Source organism: Mauremys reevesii, linkage group 3 (genome assembly GCF_016161935.1).
Source record: "Mauremys reevesii isolate NIE-2019 linkage group 3, ASM1616193v1, whole genome shotgun sequence".
Lineage (NCBI taxonomy): Eukaryota > Metazoa > Chordata > Testudines > Geoemydidae > Mauremys > Mauremys reevesii.
Genome location: NC_052625.1, coordinates 142885222 through 142906595, shown reverse-complemented (window position 1 = coordinate 142906595; position 21374 = coordinate 142885222). Strand labels below are relative to the sequence as shown.

General features: G+C 41.9%; 2 protein-coding genes across 3 annotated transcripts in view; one reads left to right on the top strand and one right to left on the bottom strand.

Moving 5' to 3' along the window:
- Positions 1–1576, top strand: part of SPACA1 (sperm acrosome associated 1) — a 28327-nt gene extending 26751 nt beyond the window's left edge. Inside the window, exons 6-7 of the mRNA XM_039530601.1 lie at positions 788–908; positions 1213–1576. Of these exons, the coding sequence (XP_039386535.1) occupies positions 788–908; positions 1213–1501 (410 nt within the window). The 3' untranslated portion in view covers positions 1502–1576. The remainder of the gene's footprint in view (positions 1–787; positions 909–1212) is intronic.
- CNR1 (cannabinoid receptor 1) overlaps positions 1–21374 on the bottom strand; it is a 69897-nt gene that overhangs the window by 11636 nt on the left and 36887 nt on the right. The window lies entirely within an intron of this gene.

Here is a 21374-nt window from a genome sequence, read left to right as displayed (position 1 = left end):
AATTATTATTATTATTATTTATTTGTATGCTCCTAGGAGCCCCAGCCATGGATCAAGGCTCATTGTACTAGGAATTGCACAAACACAGAACAAAGAGACAATCTATGCCCTGAAGAATTTACAATCTTAGCAAATGATTTAATTTATTTATTTTTAAATTTTTTAAATTTATACAATATACCTACCTTTACCTTAATCTATTCAAATTTTATAAAAACAAATTCTAAAAAGCAAAATATTACTATTTTACTAATTCTTTTCATAACACCAGCTTTTTTCCTAATCTAAGGTTTTAATAACTTTAATAATTTGTGCTGCTCCTAATTCCCTCCAATTTGTTACCATCTTTCTGATACTGATGTGTGTGAAACTATGTGCAGTCTGACTAGGGCTGTATAGAGAAGGACTACCATATATCTAATCGGCTTGTGATGGGATGCCTCTTTGGATACAGCTCATAATTGATTTGGGTTCTGATTTCCTTCCACCGTATTGCATTGCAAGCTCTAATGTAATTTGCTGTCCCTTACTACTCCTAGGCTTTTTAAAGTCATTATGTGTCTGGTTTTCCATTGCCTTGCATCTTCTATGCTCACACCTGTGCAAAGTGGGTGTAAAATACTACTATTCTGATTTGGACTCATTTTTTCACAGGTCTAACTGGTTACACAAGGTTTAAGGCAATGGAGAATCAGGCCCTATTTCTTTTCATTTATTTTCCTTCCATTTAACATCCTGTTCAACAAGATGTTTGAGCAATAATGATCAAGGTATTTCTTCTCTTTAGAATTGGAAACAAGAAGATTAAGGAGACCAAACACAGATATAGTTCTGGTGTTTGTCCTGATAACTGGAGTTATTGTTTGTGTTGGTGTGATCTTTGCATTAATCTTCATAATTCTTCACTGGTAGGTGGACAGCGTACAAATGTGATTTTTGTATTCTTTGATCAGAATATAGTACTATTAACTGCAAACCTGACACTCAGATGAGATAATTTAATTTTTCTACACTGGGATATTTATGTTGCTATTGGTCAGTATATCTGACAGTGTCTCTTTTTACTAGAGTAGCTTCAAAAGAAGTAATCTGCAAAGCAGTACCATAGATTATTGATGGGAAGGGACATGATATAGCACATTCTGTGTAAGGGAATGGGAATGTAAATCTACTTAAATTTACATTTTTGTTCAATTATTATTTCCATATCAGGGCAGCTGTAAAAGCATTCTGGGCATCAAAAGTTGGTAAAAGCTCCAAAGAAGAACAATCAAGCTCTCAAGGTTCAATGAGAACCATAGAAGAAGCACCAGGATCAGGATCTGTATTGGCATCGGGATCAAGATTAGCATCAGGATCCGCATTAGCGTCAGGATCAAGATTAGCGTCAGGATCTGGATTAGCCTCAGCAACAATGTCAGTACCAACACCATCACATATAGATACTACTGGACAAGAAGAGCAGTCTTTCCATGAATGGAACAATGAAGAAGAGAATTAGAAAGAAAAATAAGACTAGACTATATTAAAAGATTATCTAAAAAGAGATTATAATAAAGCATGTTTAAAATACTCACATTACTAGTTTTAAGATTTTTTTTAACATACATTGGGTATATAGAGCTGAACCTTAAAGATGGTGTGGTAAAAATACTAGGCCCTGCTGCCCTGCACCAAAGGGCCATGCTATTGACTCTGGCCGCTAGGCCACACTGTCCTGTATTGAACGGCAGCACTATTAACTTTAGCCACTAGGCCACGCTGCCCTGGCCACCAGGGCTATTAACTTTTTGCTGGTCCTTAGATCCCTAGGTGGCGAGTTCAGAGACGGACAAGTGGACACGTACCCCCGCAATCCTCCTTTTGGGCCAGGATGTGCACACACCACCACAGGGGCCCTTTAAAAATTTGTCCCCAAAATAATTAAAATAAATGTTATGACCAAATTCCTTGGATAAGTGAAATCTCTGAAAAGGGGCCCTAGGAAATAACAGTTTTGGTATTTTACATCATAGTGACTTAAAAAAAAAGACTCATTTCAGATACTCAAGAATGGACAAAATTGGTTCTCAATAAACAAACAGTATATTGTTTAAAAACAGAAGCACAAGAAGAGTATATACAGAACATAGCATTTACAAACTACTGGACAAATCTGCATATATGAGCTACATAGCCATATAGGTGCAGATCCAGGAAATTTATACTCAACTGGTGAAGAGCTTGTATGTTGTGAAAAATGGTGATCTTTGGGTTTTATTCTTCTTCCTTAATTTTTGGCATTCTAAAACCCACAATATCTGCCATCCCGAGAAAATTAAATGCAAAAGTCCAACATTAAATATGAAACAGTACCTAGCTGCTCCATACTTAGGGTTGCAACTCACTTTCTGTTACAACTCTAAAGTTATGAGATCACAAGCACTCAAAAGTCAGGAAACTTCAAAAGTTAAGGTTGCTCCGGCAAAGTTCCTACATTCTGACAGCCTGTATTATTTTATCATCTTCTTTACCCTGCTAGATGTAAACCTTAATGTATTACTCTTTCTATTAGTCCACATTATAAAATACACAGGATGTGCAACATAGCCTTTTAAATATAGCCATAGCAACCTTTTAATTTTTTTAATTTCCTTACTTTTGATCCCACAACCTGAACATTGCATTACTTTTTTTTCACTATGGCAGATAAGCTGAAGGATATCCAGAAATAAAGTATCAGAGGGGTAGCCGTGTTAGTCTGGATCTGTAAAAGCAGCAAAGAATCCTGTGGCACCTTATAGACTAACAGACGTTTTGGAGCATGAGCTTTCGTGGGTGAATACCCACTTCATGGGTGAATACTCACTTGCATCCGACGAAGTGGGTATTCACCCATGAAAGCTCATGCTCCAAAACATCTGTTAGTCTATAAGGTGCCACAGGATTCTTTGCTGTTTTTACAGAAATAAAGGTTTGTCTTACTCTTTTTTAAAGGAGAAAATAATGTTTAAAGGTCAAAAATCTGATCAAACTCTTATTTCTAAGTTAGAGATATTCTCCCTCTCTCTCTTTCTAAATATGTCTTACAATGTCTGTTGTGTTTGAGTAATTTAAATCGTGCTGATACCTTTTTGTTGTTATCTTTTGATAGCTGAATTAATTCAAAGCAGCAAAGCAAAGTTTTGCTTTCTGCAGGATGTATGCACAATATTTGCATTTCCTCCTGTTAGCCATATGTAATGGAAATATTAATGTTAAATTCACAATGGCCTCAAGTGAGGAAAGCATCTATATTCAGGACCGCTTAAGCATGTAAGTCCCACTGAAGTCAATATGGGATTTAAGCATATTGAGTTCTTCTATGGGTATAATTCCCAGCTTTAGGAGACACACTTGCACAAGCTCCCATTGAGTGACCACACTAAAAATAGAGAGTAGACACAGCAGGATGAGCACTGGGAGGGTCTAGCCAGCCCAAGGGCATTCCCATCCGAGTATATACTCAGGACAGCTAGTTCCTCCAACCGCTCATGCTGCTGTGGCTACCTTGTATTTTTAGCATGCTAGCTTGATGAAAGCCAGCGTGACTCATACCCCCAGTTTGAAGTGTAGACATGCTCTGGCAGGAGAAGCACAGAACTCAGCCTTCCTGATTCTGAGCTCGGGGAGGGGGGGCAGAGCAGCTCTCAGAGTAGTTTAGACAGATCTGGACCTGTCTAAGGGTATGTCTACACTGCAAATGAAGAAGTCATTGCAGAACAGGCAGGTGTACCCACTCTAGCTTTAATCTAGCTAGTTTGGGTAATAGCAGAGAAGATGTGGTGGCATGGACCCTAGCATGGGCAGCCAGCCAACTATATCCCCAGGGTTCCTTGTGGGTTTGTTTTGGGGTGGCCAGCCCAGGCTGAAACCTATTCCATCATGTCCTCACTGCCAGTCAGTCGCATGAGGTGGTCCTCAGAGGACAGCCCTAGCTGTCAACCTCAGCTTCTGCATTGGGTGAATTCTCCCCTGGCTGGATCCAGGGCTTTTAGAGCCCCTTTACAATGCTGTTACCCAGCATAAAGGGGCAGGAACAGGGGTGAGAATCTCACCTACATTTAAAGTTAAACATCTACTGAAGTTCTGTGAAGTGATTTCCTGAATGGGGGCCAAATTGTTTATGTCATCTTCATTATCTCATTTACCTTGCATTATCTAGATTTGATTAATCACCTTGCTATTTTTGTTTTAATCTGACAGGATTTAAAATCTTTTTCTTTTCTTTTCTTTTCTTTTCTTTTCTTTTCTTTTCTTTTCAAGGATGATCCTTTTGGAATTCATAACTCGTCTGTATACGATCCACCATCTGTCTCAGAAAATTTAGGATACATTTATATAGTTATTTAGGTCTTGATGTATGTTTCATTTATGTCTGATCTAATACTATATATGATGGAAATCAGTTTTTCTTTGACAGCTTTACTGGTCCTTGTTGGAAATGAATTTTTTATGTTGAATCACAAAGATTTTCATTATATTTTATCACTTTATTTAGTCAAACACATTTAACAAAACACTAGGCACTCAAAGCTATTTCTCTGGTATTATGCATAGTGGATAACTTAGCAGCATAAATAAAGGTCATTTTTTAACCAGATGCTCCATAAAATGAAATTAAAAAAACATGAGTTGAAAACAGATTTAGTTCTCTATGATTAGCAGTGATATTTTCAGCAGTGTTCTGAAGGTACAGGAGGCAAATAATTTGATTTGTATATCAGCTAAATGTTAAGTCAAATACAAAGTAGTTTATGCTGGCTATGCAATTATTTTTTTAGAAACAGTAGAAAGCTTGAGTTCTGCAATTTACTTATTTATTTAAAATATATGGACTATTTTTCAGTGGTACTGAGCACCCTCAGCTTCCGCTCACTTCATTATGAGCATCTCTTTAAATTAGGCCAATTCTGTGCACTTGTGTTTCACTACTAAGTTTCACATTAGATGTCTAGAAATAATTTTGAGTGAATAACTGGATCAGAGTGCACAGACTGTAAAATTCCTTATAGTAGTTCAGCATAACGCTACTTTAACAGGAGATTGTGTTTATGTGCTGTGAAAAGATAGCTGGAAAAAAGCATGCCTGCCTGAAACAATTAGAATCAAAATTCAACACATTTGTGAGATACTGATTGATTATTGGATATTCTTAAGCATTATGTGTTTTGTACTGTCTCTACCCTAAAGATGTGGAACAGACCACAGCTCAAACTAGGCAATCTAATGACCATTTTGAAGAGAGTTGGACTGTAACCAATGAATTCTTAAGGGTACATTGCAAACTTTTTGCAGGAGTGACAGTGTCTTATTACATATTTGCACAAAGGGGCCCCGATCCAGACTGGGGCTTCTGGATGTTAAATATTAACATCTGCTTACTGTACACAAGAAACATTTAAGCCCTTGAGCTAAAACTACCCTGTTCTATACATGGAAAGTTAACAATCTTACTATATACAGTACTATATACTGGCTGCTGTTTAGAGTGCCCAACACTTTCCATTGTAAGCCCCTGCTTTCAGATTCTTATAACATTGCTAAACTTTGACTGTTTGAGCTGAAATTTTCTATGCTGGCTGTCTGCCTTGGCTGAATTTTTGGGAAAAATGTTAGCCAAATGGTTCAACCATTTCCGAGAATGAAGCTAGGAGAATGCCCACATTAAAAAATTATTGAGATCTTTTTGTTGAACAGCTGTAGCACCCCCATGCTTTGGGTCAGGAACTTGAAAGTAGGGCAGGTATGGCCTTTGTGAAAAGGATGTGTCTTTTGCCATTCTGATGAAAATCCCACTCAAATAAAATCATAGTTCACACATGCTCAGTAGAGATTTACTAGAATTTAGCTAAAATCTCTGAAGATTCTGTCCTCACTGAACATGCTTGAACCTCTCACAAATCTTAGTGCTCATCAGAGTGTACATGCCCCATTCCCACAGAACAACTGATCATGGTCCATGCCCCCACTGCTCCAAGTGCTGCTGACCAGGCTATGCATGCACTTTCCCCTTGTAGCTCCTATGTGCCTGGACTGAACATCTGCCATCTCAACTGCAACTGAGCATGCTCCAGTCCAGTGCTCTGGGGGCTCAGAAAAATTAAGGCTGAAGTCTCTGGACTGGGATGGGGCCAGGCACTGGAACTGAGAGAACAGAGCCTGTCTCTTTACTGATCCCCCCTGCTGACACCCAGGCAGTGTGGAGGAGGAAGCTGCCTGATTCAAATGCAGAGGGAACAAAAGCCAGATGAGGAGGAGGGAAAGAAGTAGATTGGGATGAGGAGTCTGATGAAACTGGGACTGGTGGGGGTAAGAGGAGAGACACTGTGACAGGGAGTTGAAGTGAGAGAGACTGGGAATGGTTGATCAAGGAGACTGGGACTGGGAGCGGGAGAGTGGGACTGGCTGGGCAAGAAAACGGGGAGTTGTGGCGGGGAGGGCAGTCTGAGACTAGTTGTATGGGAAGGCTCAGAGTGGGAGCCATGGGGTGGCAGAGGAGGCTGGGAATGTGAGGGACAGGAGGCTGGGACAGGGAGCTGGGACAGAGAGGAAAGGCTGGGAGTGATTGAGCAAGGAGACTGGATGGTGGATGGTGGCGATGAGATCGGGATCTCTGAGGGAAATAGGGGGAGTGACTGGGAAGGGGGAGGATCATTGTGATTGGATGAGGAGCTGGAGGGAGGGGGAAGACTAGGATTGGCTGGGAAAGGAAAAGACTAGGCACAAGTAGGGGAGGAGAGCGAGATCTGACAAGGATCTGGAGTACAGGGGGCAAACTGTGACTGGCTGAGCAAAGAGACTGGGGCAAGGAGACGGAACGGATGAGGAGCCCAGAAAGGTAGAGTGGAAGCTGGGATGGGGTTGGGGAGAGACAAGGAGGCACATGATGGAATTGCTGTTTTTTCAGTTTAAAAACCTGTTAAAAACCTAGGAAGTTACATATAAAACCTATGTTAAAATACCTTATGAAGGCAGAAAAGCCAAGCATTCAAAAGTTAGGAAATGCCAGACTTAAAGTTAACTGTGCAACCTTATTTCCGCCTCGTGCATATGCGCTATGTCACACTGGCTTATGGATTAGTTTGGAAGACTAATGGAAGACAGTCCCTGCAGAAAAGGCAGCAAAGAAGAAAGTTTGAAGGCTCTTATGAGAGAGGTGGATAAAAAAGCAATCAAATGTGATATGATTGACAAAGCAGAGGAAGCAGGGCAATGGAATGGGGTACGCAAGCAAATAAGTGGAGAAGGGCTTAAAAGGTAAAGACTCAGAACAAAAATCCTGGTGCCATTTAAGTCAATGGAATTTTGCCATTAGCTGCAGTGGGGTTAGTATTTCACCCTAAAATCTTGAATATGATGTTATGGAGAGAATACACAGAGACACATTTACTGATAGACAAGTGTATACTTCCTTGTAAATACCTATAAAACAACCTTTTTTAAGTTTTAAAACCTGCAAACTTTTACAATTACAAAAAATAAGGTAAATCCCCTTGTCTCATGAAATGTTCATTAGGCAAGTTATGTAGTTCTTTCAAAATGCCATCAGTCTTCCTGGTCCAAGTGATCCTCGCAGCAGTTCTCCAGCCAGTGCAAGTCAAAATGTCAGCTCTCTTTGAATATTCGAAAGGCAAGTCATATATAATTAAATCTCTTGTTTTTATTTTTTCAGTGTTGATTTATTTGTGTGTGTTTTATTCAGGCTGCCTGTGTTTTGCACAGACAGCACTTACTAGTCTCAGGGGAAGACATTTTTGATTTCCACAGAAAGCATGAAAAGTCAAAGTTCATGAAGTGTAAAGCCCAAAGAGATTATTAGATCATCTAATCTGACCTCCTGTATACCATAGACCATTAAATTTCATCCAGGTACCCCTATCCTGAGCCTAATAACCCGTGGCTGGCTAAAGCATATCTTCCAAAAAGGCATCCAGTCTTAATATGAAAACATCAAAGAGAGGGAGAATCCACCATTTCCCTTGGTAGTTTGTTCCAATGGTTAATCACCCTCATGCAGGTGCAGCTCTGTGTTTTTTGCTGCCCCAAGCATGGCAGTCAGGCGGCCTTCGGCGGCACACCTGCAGGCGGTCCACTGGTCACACAGATTCGGCGGTGGTTCTGCAGGTGATCTGCCGGTCCTGCGCCTTTGTCGTACCCGCCACTGAATTACCGCCGAAGCCGCGGGACTGGCGGACCTCCCGCAGAAACGCTGCTGAAGGTCCAGAATAAGTGAGAGTGGCTTGGGTGCCATTACAACAGCTCTGTGCCACCCAGACATTTCCTCTTACTAATGGAATCCTTCATCAGCCAGTTATGCAGCCGTGGCGAGGCTGAGGGTATGTCTACACTATGAAATTAGGTTGATTTTATAGAAGTTGATTTTTAGAAATCGATTTTATACAGTTGATTGTGTATGTCCACACTAAGCGTATTAAGTCGGTGGAGTGCGTCCTCACTACCATGGCTAGCATCGACTTACAGAGCGGTGCACTGTGGGTAGCTATCCCACAGTTCCCGCAGTCTCCGCCACCCATTGGAATTCTGGGTCAAGCTCCCAATGCCTGATGGGGCAAAAACATTGTTGCGGGTGGTTTTGGGTACATGTTGTCAGTCGCCCCTCCCTCTGTGAAAGCAATGTCAGACAATCGTTTTGCACCAGATACCAGGGTGATTAGAAGAGCACAGCAAGGTTTGCTGCGCATCAGAGAGGCTTTGAAAACCAGTTTCATGACTGGCCAGGCTTCGGTGTGACAGTTGTGTGTGTTTCTCCTTGATGCAAAACCACCCCCTTTGTTGATTTTAATTCCTTGTAAGCCAACCACCTTCCCCCCTTCGAAATAAAGTAACTATTGTTTTGAAACCATGCATTCTTTCTTTATTAATTAAAAAAAATGAGATAATGGACAAGGTAGCCCAGGTGGGGTGAGGGAGGAAGGAAGGACAAGGCTACTTTGCTTATTGTAGCCACACTAAAAATCAAACTGTCTGAATGACCAGCCTACTGTTGCTTGGGCCATCCTCTAGAGTGGAGTGGCTGGGTGCCCAGAACCTCTCCTCCACCTCCCCTGCCCCCCACCCCCCACCGTGATCTTGGGCGTCTGGGTGAGGAGGCTATGGAACATGGGGAGGAGGGTAGGCAGTTATACAGTGGATGCAGCAGGGGTCTGTGCTCTTGTTGGCTTTCCTGCAGCTCCAACAGACGATTCATCATGTCCATTTGCTCCCCTATTAGCCTCAGCATCGCGTCCTGCCTCTGCTTTTTGCGCTTACTTAATTCTTTCCTGGCTTCTGCCACTGAATGCCTCCATGCATTAAGCTGTGCCCTATCAGTGTAGAAGGGCTGCATGAGCTCGGAAAACATGTCATCATGAGTGCGTTTTTTTCGCCTTCTAATCTGCAATAACCTCAGGGACGGAGATGATAGGGGGAGCATAGAAACATTCTATGCTCTATGATTCTGGGGGGACTGCATGGTCACCTGTGCTGCTGAGTTTGCCACGCTGCCCAAACAGGAAATGAAATTCAAAAGTTCCTGGGGCTTTTCCTGTGTACCTGGTTAGTGCATCAGAGTTCAAAGTGCTGTCCGGAGCGGTCACAATGGAGCACTCAGGGATAGCTCCCAGAGGCCAATACCGTCGATTTCCATCTGCACTACCCCAAATTCGATCCAGCAAAGTCGATTTTAGCTCTACTCCCCTCGCCGGGGAGGAGTACAGAAGTCAATTTTAAGAACCCTTTAGGTTGATGGAACAGGGTTGGTTGTGTGGACGCATTCATTTTTTAATCAACCTAACGCTGCTAAATTCGACCTAACCCCGTAGTGTAGACCAGGCCTGAGGCTGTCTGTCTGAGTGTGTGTTGTGTACGTGCATAATAGCAGTGCTAGCAAGGCTTATACACTAGACCAGTGGGTCCCAAACTGGGGTTCGTGAAATGTTACACGGGGTTCTTGGGAAAAAATTCCCTAATGGCAGACAGAGCTGTCCCTAGGGTCCCCGGACAGCTTGGGACCAGCAGCCCTGAGCCCCTGGACTTCCAAGAGCTAAGCAGATCAAAGCAAGCATCTCTATCACACTGACGAGATTTAAACTTCAAGACTCCTTATAAGAAATGGAAAGGGAAGTGGATATTTTTTGCTGTTTTTAAAATTAAATAGGCAGCTAGTATTGATTTTAAAATTATTATGAAGAACAAGTTTAAGCTTTGTTGTAACGTGCATTGTTTGCCTGGACTGCTCAAGACCTGAATGCTTGTGTAGGAGGAATGCTTTGAGTTGGCTTCTTAAATCCCTTCCTGCTGTTTCACATCTGATACTCCTTGATGAAACGTTGGAGCCTTGTCTTATAACAGGCTTATTCAAAGTAGTACAAGCTATGAAAGTGAGATCTAGGAAGAGTGTTGCCATTTTCATAATGTAATAAAAATACTATAATGATCAATAATAATAAATAGTGTGTAATAAGCATGTCATAAAAACAAATTTTATATTTCCAAGATTACTGCTTTTATAATTTATACTCAGGTAAAGGAGAAAATCCCTGGAAATATTCATTTTTCTGACAGGGTTCGCAAGACTCGACATTTTGGTGAAAGTGGTTCACAGGTTGTTAAAGTCTGGGAACCACTGCATTAGAGAGGCGCATGCTTTGGTAGGCCAAGTTCATTGCTCACACCAGAGACTCTACATTTCTTCATGGTTCCCTACAAACTCTGTGTGCCATCCTCCCATCCCGCTCTATTTTAGGGACACCTTGCACCCCTCCCAGTCTCCCTATAGCAGGGGCTCTGCATATGCCCAAATCCCTCCTTCATCACATGCCAGTGTCTATGTGTGTCCCCCTTCCCCATACCATTGTCCCCATCCTCCTTCTCCATGCGAGGGACTATGTGTGCCCCCTCATTCTTCCCTTCTACCAGTTCCCCCTTTCCCACCATGGTACATGATCTACAGGGATTCTAGTTTTCCAGGATAAACCCCCACCCCGCCCCCCAAAAAATTCTCTGATAAAAAAATCTGTGTTTTTCTGTGATTAAAATGAAACGCTGAACTTTAGTTTCCCCAGCCACAATATTTATATATCAGTTGAACATAATGTTTTATTGATATAGTTACAATTTTTAAGCAAGTTCTAAGCCTACCAGTTCCATCAATCATTATAATAATATAAAATTAATAGAACTGCAATTTGTATTTCTTATATCTACCAGACCCTTCTATGTCTGTATTCTACATTTTTAGAAAATTGTTTTTTTTTTAAATGCACAAAACCACACAGTAAACACAGATCCTATAAGCTGGAATATGTTTGCATATAATATTTAAGCATTAAACATTAAGAAATTAATAATCAAAGAGTGTGTATAACCAACAGACAGAAAAAGCCAGCTTTATATCAGTGGGAAGGGAAAAAGCCTTCATACGGTTTAGCAATAGAAGAACAGTCTGTGAGACACCAATAATGATATTCTAAGGACAGTATGCCACATGAATAAAAGATTCTTACATAAGGCTTAAGTAGATTTAGGATAAACCTTACAAAAGTGCCTGAGTGACTTGGGAGCCTGGAAACATATTTCAGCCTACCAGTTAGAATATATAATTGTGTGCACTGTGTGCATTTGCTACTAGTTATTACCACTGTATAGGCTGATTGCTGACCAGCAGGGATTTTAGTTTTCCATGATAAAAAAACTAAACATATATAGGTATTAGTAGAACACAATGCTTTATTGATATATTTACGTTGTAAAATACTAGAATGATCTAGTCACAATGCATTGTTTCTTTGCTGTTATCGATGGCCCTGCTGTTTCAGCCTCTTGTTTTCGTTTCTTGTCATTCAGCTTATGTTTAGCACTTTCCATGTGTCCTACAATTGTCTGCCTTCGAACATAACCTACAGCCTTGCTGTATACCATACAGAACAGCACATTACCATCAATGTGAAGTTTGTCCTTGCCAAACTCAGTGACACGGTCTTTAGGGGTGATTTTTAGTTTTCGGCATCTTTTCATAACTTTAATTACTCATGTCTGGAGGCTGAAGTGAAATTTGAGATGCATTAAAACACGAACCCCTATACGCCATTGAGTAACCTCTCTACGCTGGAAGCAGTTTATTGGAGAATGTTTCACTACGCCCATTTACAGCACATTCAAAAACCAATCACAAGAAGGGGAGTTTGCGCGCATTGAATAAATAACACTGGTACTTTCAGTAAAATGTAGTTCACAGTTAATGTGTGTTTTTATTTTTTCACAAAATGTAAAAACTAAAGATTCTCAGTAAAAACGCAAATTCTATGTTTTGCTGTGTGTTTCTGTGGCAAACAGATTTCTAGGATCTGTGGTGATCTGTGTGCCCCCTATTTCCCCTCCACTACATGCTCTGTGGGCTCTTCCAATTTCCCCCCATGTCTCCATTCCAAGGTCCCCCTTCCTCGCACCGAGTGTTCTATGTGCCCCCATCTCAGGGGCTCTATGTGCCCCCCATTTCCTCCTCCAATCTTTCTCCCCTCCAGTATGGGAGAGAAATTATTCAGAGTGTCAACATTTTTAAACAGTATTGGGAGACTGGGCAGGACTGGGATGGCGTATTATTAGGCTGGAAGATGCTGTCGACTGGTTCTTTGAGCTATAGAATTTCAGAGCTGAATAAAACCGATGTGTGAGCTAGCAAGATGCCGGGGACTCTGAGCGCCTCCCCCCCATTTCCCTCTTCTAGTTTTCTGAATTTTATCAAAATCAATAGAGTTCTGACCATTCATGCCTAAAACATTTCTTGACTTTTTGGAATTGATTGGATGCGGCGTTCAAAGTTATCACATTACAACAATAAATGCTGTTGAGTTGAGTGTTAGGCCTTGCAAGCTCAGCCAATGATGTTAAAATGAGCCTCTATGCAAGACCGTGTAGACTTTGTCCGTCTATGATTGTTTCTGCCACTCTGCCAGTCTGATTCACTCCTAGATATACTAGGTATGTGCAAGTGAAAACTTTCTGCCCCAGTAGGCGCTGCTGTGCCCTGGAGGACACTCACAAGGAAAGAGAATAAACACAGTGGTTGGTACCTCTGCCCCCCAGCTGGGAGAAGGTACCTGTAGACCATGGGCGAGGTTTCATAGCAGCCAGCTGGCAGAAACTCCCAAAGGAATTAACTGAATTAACACATTCTCCACCCCTCTTACTCATGCTTCCTCCACAGCCAGTGCCACCAACTGCTTTGGCTGGCTGTGTGCTCCTCTAGCAAAGGGAAAGGAGATGTGTTGTGTTGTCACTACCTCCCCACCCCCCAGTGCCTGGGCAGATTTTCTTCTACTGGGGATTCTTCACCCTTGGTAACAAGAGCCGGCAGCTGAGTATCTCAAGGGATAGTGTAGCCCCCTTCTTTGTATCTGAATAAGTAGTCAGATACGAACGTAGCTTTGTTTGTTTTGTGGTGTTCTGGGTGAAGAACTGTTTGAGAAAAAAATCTTCAGTTTCAGATTCTTTTCAGTGCAGGGTTAGTAGCGGCTGTGATAATTGCCTGCTATTCTGAGAACCTCCCATTTGTCATATTATCTCCATGTGACCACTTCCTACAACTGGAGCCCAATCCTGGACTCTTTGTGTACCCAAAGATCCCATGAAAGTCAATGGGTGCTCAGCAGTTGCAGGAGCATGTGTCAAGCTGTTAAATATTTCTGTACTTCACCTAGTTAATGCAGTGGGTAAAAGCCTAACAAGTGAATGGGACTTTTATCTGAGTAAGAACTAAGAGCTACAGGATCTGGCCTCTAAAAAGAAAAATATTGGCCAAATAGGTTCACACTGACCGCTATGATGTGATCTTATAATAAAGAGACCCTTGCATAGGGCCTATGCTTTTGTTCAATCAATGGGAGTTTTACCCTAACTAGGATCAAGATTAGACCTATATCATATACACACAGAGGAGGGGAGTGGGGTGTCAAGTTAAGGTCTACATGAACCATGACTCTGAAAGTCATGACTTCTTGGGGCTTAAGATATTAATATTAGTGCATCGTAGTTTCATTGCACTTAATATATAAAAATAAATATTTCTTTATGTGTCAGTCCACAGATGTACAGCTGCAAAAAGCTAGGTTTAAATAGTGCCCAAATAGTGACATGTCAGGAAATGTAAAGTTAACTTGATACTTAAACATTAATTCATGAATCTGACTATGTTTGTTATTCTTCACAAAAGTCAGGAAATAAGATGAGTGTTAGACTTAATTCTGAATATCCTGGCCCTGGCCGTGTGGTGTCTCAGAGATAACATTCTCTAAACATTGTGTCTTTAAAAATTTAATTTCCTTCTTATTTCCATGTTCCTGTTGCTTTGACTGTGAAGCTTCTGTTATGTGTATTCTCTTGCATCTCAGGCTGCTTGCTATTCAGTCTCTCTCTCACCTACGTTCTCTGTTATTTACACTATGCGTTTACAATTCTTCCTTTTTAACTTTTGTTTCCAGTGAAAGGTTTCAATTCCTACACATATGGCTAGCTTGAACCACGTGTTTGAAAGCAGAGAAGTGAGGATATACTAGGTACCCTTGAAAAATCTGGATTTTTCCTTATGCCCTTCCTTATTCCCAGCAGGGGCGGCTCTAGGATTTGAGCCACCCCAAGCACGGCGGCACGCCACGGGGGGGGGTGTTCTGGCGGTCGCCAGTCCTGCGGCTCCGGTGGACCTCCTGCAGGCACGCCTGTGGGAGGTCCACCGGAGCCGCGGGACCAGCGGACCTTCTGCAGGCACGCCTGCGGGAGGTCCACCGGAGCCGCCTGCCGCCCTCCCGCGGGACGCCGCCCCAAGCGCGCGCTTGGCGCACTGGGGTCTGGAGCCGGCCCTGATTCCCAGCTTCCTGAAGATTTCCACTTCCCCAACAGGACATATCAGCATACCTCTGGCAGGAGCATCTCTGATTCCTCTGTCTAATACACCCTGAAACAGAGAAGAGAAGCCCTCTGCACAGAAGCAACAATTAAGACCTCTTTGCACAGTGTCATTACCCTCTCAGACCAACATGATTACCAACCTTGCCAAGATTACCGCTGAGGTTTTCAGCTCCTACTTTATCAAAGACTCCAGTTTTGCTGTTCCCCCTTCCTATGCACAAGAGTTAGGCCCCAATCTTGTGATGAGTTGTGTGACTGGAGAACTGTGTCCACAAGCAGTCTCACTAACGTCAATGGGGCTCTGCACCGGAGCATGGTTTGCCCGCACAGAACTCTTTGCAGGATCAAGAACTTAGTCCTTAAATAGTTAACATGTGGTGTCATGGATGACAATGCTGTTGTTGTCCTTGGGAGTTTGGCTCACACAACATGACAGAATGATATTCACACCATAGTTGTTTATTAGGTTGCTTCCTTGAACACTTTTTCAATGTAATCTGCATTGTTCTTCATTATTGGAGTTTTTTATGTACAAGCCCTTTTTAGTCATGCAAATATGACATCACCCGCTCTCCTCACATGGTCTACATAATCATATTCCTTATAGAATCAAATAAAATTGCATTTTACAACAAAAGTGCTTCTATAAATTTTCAACCATGTTTACTCCCTTCTGCTGAAATCAAAACCAAAATAAGGTAAGTGACTCAGTCTGTGTTGAAATTATTTTCTAATAATGGGTAGATATTCTTGTTTATTATTATGTGCATATAATTCAGAGAGGGCAATTAACATCTTAATGAAATCTTTACATAGAATAATAGCGGTTTTTATGAAAATGGGATTGTGAGCTGATTTGTTGCTTCTAGCAAACAAAACATAATCAGATTCTGTTTAACAATGTACAAACCTATTAACATATGAAGAATGCACTCAGATAACGTTAGCATTATAACACAAGATAAGAACAAGCTTAACTCAGTCCTTTTTCTCATGATGTTGCAGCACAGATGAGACCAAACTCCGCTGTCATTTACACCACTACAGTCTCATTGGTGAGGTACTCGGCAGTTTATTTGCTGAGGGTTAGTGATTTGTCAACCTTTATTTGGTTTTAGTCCCCATAGGTTTTCACCCCTCAATCTTACTTGCAAGTTTAGATTAAAAGAAACCTGAAACTTAACAAGGAATTAAGGCCTTGTCTACATTGGGGATTTGGCTGGATTATAGCCATTGGTGACAGCGATCAATGTAGATGCACTAGCACCAAATCCCAGTTTAGGCAAACAAAGCTGATATTTGCATTGGTGGAGAAGTAAATTGCAATCATGCAAATCATAGCTGGTAATGCCAGTCTACCTATACGAGGGGTTAGCCCAGGGCACCTATGCTGATGGCTGGAATTGGGGCGGATCCCCACTGTAGACAAGACCTAGAATTGAAACCAAAGGTTGGAGTTCGCTTGGTTTCCAATCCCTTCCTAAGAACACATGGGGAGGGAACAAAAGGTTTGCTTGAAACTTGGCCAAGGTTCACTTGCATCAGACATAGGTCAACTGGAACATGGCCCACACTCACTCTAGATGTACAGGAGCTGCGGCAGTCCTTTGAGGGTGTGTCCACACTGCAATTAAGTATTTTGTCTTCCACACCATACTAAATGTTTACACATAAGACCAAATCCAGCCTACTCAGTGCAATGGTTTGAAAATAATACAGTGAGGTGATGCCACTGCCAAAAGAATTCTGCTAGCCAAGGTAGCATCCCACTGGATGGGCTGGCTGTGGCACAAAAAGATCACTTCACTACTTCTTTGAGCAGGAGTATTGTGCACACTCTTGGTCTACTGGCTAGTGTGCGCCATTGGTGGCTGTATAAGTGCTAGTTGGTTGGGGGATCTGGACTCACCCCAAGCTGCAGAAGAAAACTCCCATAGGGCTACTGTCAGCAGGATGCCATATTAGCTGGACTCACCTAGTGCACTTCTGCTGCTTGTGTGAAAAGAGAAATCTTCCTCTGCAACCTTTGTGCAGCATGGCAGGAACTGAGCCAATTTCTATATAAATGGGTCTATCATATCAGCAGTGTCTCTTTCTTTCCTCCCCCAATATCTTTTCCTCCAGCAACTTACAATTACAGTATTATTTCCATTACCATTAAATTTAATATAATCCATCAAGTAGTCCCAAAGGGGATATCTTTCACTTTGGATTTATCTGCTAATAGACACATGGTAGCAGATGATGGCTCTATTTTCAGTAAGATTATTAATTAAAAAAGCACTTTTATCACACAAGTCTGACAGTCTCCAAACATACATTTATATTTCCCAATTCCATTTGAACATCTTCACTGTAAATTACTGCCTTATGGTCCCAGTTTCTACAGGCTTTTGGTCTTCCAATAGAATCTATGAGAAAACAAATGGATAATTTGATACATTTCTTCTTACTGACTAGCTTCTGACTCATCACTGGATCCAACTGTCTTCTGAACATTTACATACCAATTCTTTTCAGCTTTATAGAAGTTAAAATGGAGGCTGGATCTAGGTCTACCCTCTGTTACATATTCCCAGCTCCCATTTAGTTGAATAGATTCATAAGTTTAAGGCCAGAAGGAACCATTAGATCATCTAGACTTACCTCCTAATGCCAGAGGCCATTAAGTTTTACCCAGTTACCCCTATGATAAGCCTAATAATTTTGATTAACATGAGCATGGCATCGAGAAATACATCCAGTCTTGATGTGAAGCCATCAAGAGACAGAATCTACCATTTCCTTTGGTATTTTGTTCCAATGGTTAACTCACATGCGCTGTTAAAAATATGTGCCTTATTTCTAATTAGAATTTGTCTGACTTCAGATTCCAGCCATTGGTGCTTGTTATGCTTTTCTCTGCTAGATTAAAGAGCCTTTAATACTCAGTATTTTCTCCCTGTGAACGTACACATGCTTTAATCAAGTCACCTCTCGGTCTTCTTTTTGATAAGCTAAACATATGGCACTCTTAAGGAGGCATTTTCTCCACCTTCCAAATCATGATTGTAGTTCTTTTCTGCATCATGACTGTAGTTCTTTTCTGCATCCTATCCAATGTTTTACCAATGGGGTTCACGTGCATGCATCTGAGGGCAAGAGTCAATGCTTTATTGTTACATATATGGGGAAGCCGAACCTTGCAAATACCTAATCTTGATTTTTTTAAAAAAATACCTCCCTCCACCTTATCTGTTTATTAACTAGCCCAAATATCAGAGAAACCAGTATGCTTTCTACCAGTGTGCTTCATAATACCATGCTACGGGCTCAGCAGCTGCAGGATGATGAACACTGGGGCCCAATCCGGCAAAGCACTTAAGTCCCCAGTGGGCCTCATGAACTTAAAGGGAAGCCTTGTCTTGCTGGAATGGGCCACAGTGCTCAGAACCTTGCAGAATCAAGGCCCTATCTGCTGTCATTGTCCCATACATAGATGTCCCATTGAAGTAAATGGTAGTTTTTCATAAAAAGCAATGCTAGGATACGTTCCCATGTTTGACAGAACATGGCAGAATGGAAACTACATATCTAAGTTGTGAAAAAAGTTGCAGCACACATTCTGCATGACATGATATGTTCCAGTCCTTTGATACTTTCTTTCAGAAGCTAACTTCTTAGTGACACAAAACATGACTTGATAGAAAGGCCAGCCTATGAGCTGTATGGCCTTATTGTGAGATGGTGTATGTTGATGCTCCATCATGGATCCACCACTGAGAAACTGTTCTTTCCATAGAAAGATAACTGTACTTCAAATAATGTTATTTACAGAAACAAGGTTGGAGAGGGAGCTGATGCAATAGAAAATCCAGACTGATATTTGAAAGGACGAATAATGCCTATTGCATGGCAAGTGCTTTCAGGGAATCATGCAGGAGCAAAATCTAAGGCACCCAGGTACACATCCTATAGCGACAGCACAGCTGCATTGGGATGCATTGATGATTTGACCACTTGCAGAACCAGAGGTTGGAAGCATCTTGTTCTACCAGTGGGCTGTGCAATATGTTGGCCCTGATCCAGAGTCTTCGACAGCTTTTGCTGGGGCAGCACATAAAGGGAATGAGACTCCAGGCAGGTTTGCCCTGTGCACACACCTACTGGTCATGCCCCTATATGTACACCCTCCCTCCATGGTGCCTTGTGGAGTTCTGTTCTGCCATGAACTCAATTGCCATTCCTTTGGCAACCAACCCAGGGAAAATGCATTGAATCTGCTGTTTGAGCTTCATGCACCCATATAAGCAGGCTCAGCACACACAACCCCCAAAACACAGTATATTAAATTAAAACTTTCAGTTCATCTCTCTGCGAGATTGGATGCTGCAATGTGCACTGCCAGGAAATGCATTCTGAGACACTTGGAAACTGAAGATGCTGCAAAATAAGGCAGCTCCTTTGCTAATTAGAGCACCATTTTAGCAATATGCACTGGCTACTGGTGAATTTACAGATTGAATTCTAGGGAGTGGTTTTAACCTTTAGGCCCCTTAGCGGTTTGGGACCCAGTTACCTGCCTCTCTCTGCATGTCATCCTACTGCTGCTGAACTCAGTTGAGATGTTGGTGCAGCAACACCCTCACTCCAAATGGTAGGAAGCTGCTGGAAAGAGGATCTCCATGAAAGCGCTCATCTCTAGAGGCTGATTCCCACTGAGGTTGCCAGAATCTGGATTTGTTAGCCTTCTGGTCATGCTACACGATCACTTCACCCAGAAATGTTGAGCAGAGAGAGGCAAGGTAAGGGAAGAGCTTTATTTACTGTTGAAACATTGAGTGGGGAGAGAGGGTCAATTACTTTTGCTGGAATTAGCAGTCTGTTATTTGTTTTAGTTGTTACACTATTTGAGAGGGTTAATTTTAATTGGTCAGCTTGCCTAGGGTACAGGATGGGCTCCTGTTAGTTGGAGCAATATATTTTCTACAGCTTGAAAGAATAATATAAACAAAGTCAGTGCATCAACTGCACTGTAGTATGCTCCCCAGTGCAAAGGGCCTGTAGAATATATACCCTTTAGGCCTTAATAGGCCCCAATTAAATCCCTTGATAAGGGCTTAGCTGGCGAATAGGGCCTTGGGTGGTCCCTCAGCTCAGGGTTGAATTTCACACTAATGGAATATAGACTGTGACATGGGTTGACTCACAATACAAAGGAGACCCTGGAACTTATAGGCAGTGCTGGTGTTTCTCAGAAGAGCAGTTTGGGGAAGTTTGTTTATTTTTGTGTGTGACTACTAACCTCTTTTAGCAGCACTGCCAGATGCTCACAGCAATATGCACAGCAAGGCCACACATACAGTGATCTGAGAGGAAGACTATATGGGACCCAGTCAACTTTGGTCATAGCAAATGTCAGAGATCCACAAATGAGCTAGTGGTGTCTCCTGCTCCTGGTCTCTGGTTTGGTTCTGAGCATAGTTTACAGCATCTTAAGTCAACAAAGAAGTCTCCTATTGACTTTAAGGGGCTTTGGAGTAGTCCGTTACCACGAATACTATCCATCTGGGCTTCCCCACCATTGCCATCGGATGGAGAGGACTTTTAAAGAATGCCCCATCTTAAGGATTTATGGGTTAGATCTGAACAGATTTGCCAGAAGTGCATCTACAGGAAGGAACCACTGACCACAGCTTACTTCACAAAGGCGTCTCCAGGAAAGCCAGCCTACTCCTCAACCGCCCACCCCAGATGTGCTATAAAATTCTGCTGCTACAAGCCAAGAACATGGCTCAACATTTGTCACTTGTTGTTATTTTTCCCTTCAGAGGAAAAGAGCGGTACTTAAATAGGATTACAGGCCAAGTTAAATCTGTGCAGGAAACACGTTTGTCATTGATGCAATTAAAATGTGACTGGGTGGGCTGAGCTAGCTCATGAGTCTGCTCGTGAACGTGGTGGAGTTGTTTTAATTCACAAGAGCTTCCCTGTCAGATTTATTTACCAAGTCTGGTAACCAGGGAACATGGATTTTGATACATGACTAGATATGGAAGAAACATGTATTCTTTTTTTTTAACTATATGTGCCCCGAGTGCCTCCAAACATTTGTTTTAAAATCAGAGTTTTTGAAGAGTGCTCATTTTTCCAATTCTCATATTATTGGAGATAGGGATTTTAATAGGATTTGAGAAGATAAGAATCACTGAGGGCTTTTGGTACCTAGGACCCTTTGATGGCTGCTGTTTGACCATGGTGCCTGCAGGAATTTGGTATTCCTCTGGCTTTGCTGCTCTGATATCCCTATTGGCCATGCCAGTTCCTCCTCGAAAACACATCCAGTTCTGTCTGCAGTATGTGAAACCAGACCCTGTAAATCCCCAGAACTCTTGAGTCAGCTGTGGCAGTTCCAAAAAGGAACTGCTGCAGCCAGTGCAAAGGAATCTGGAGGTATGTCTAAACTGCAGTTA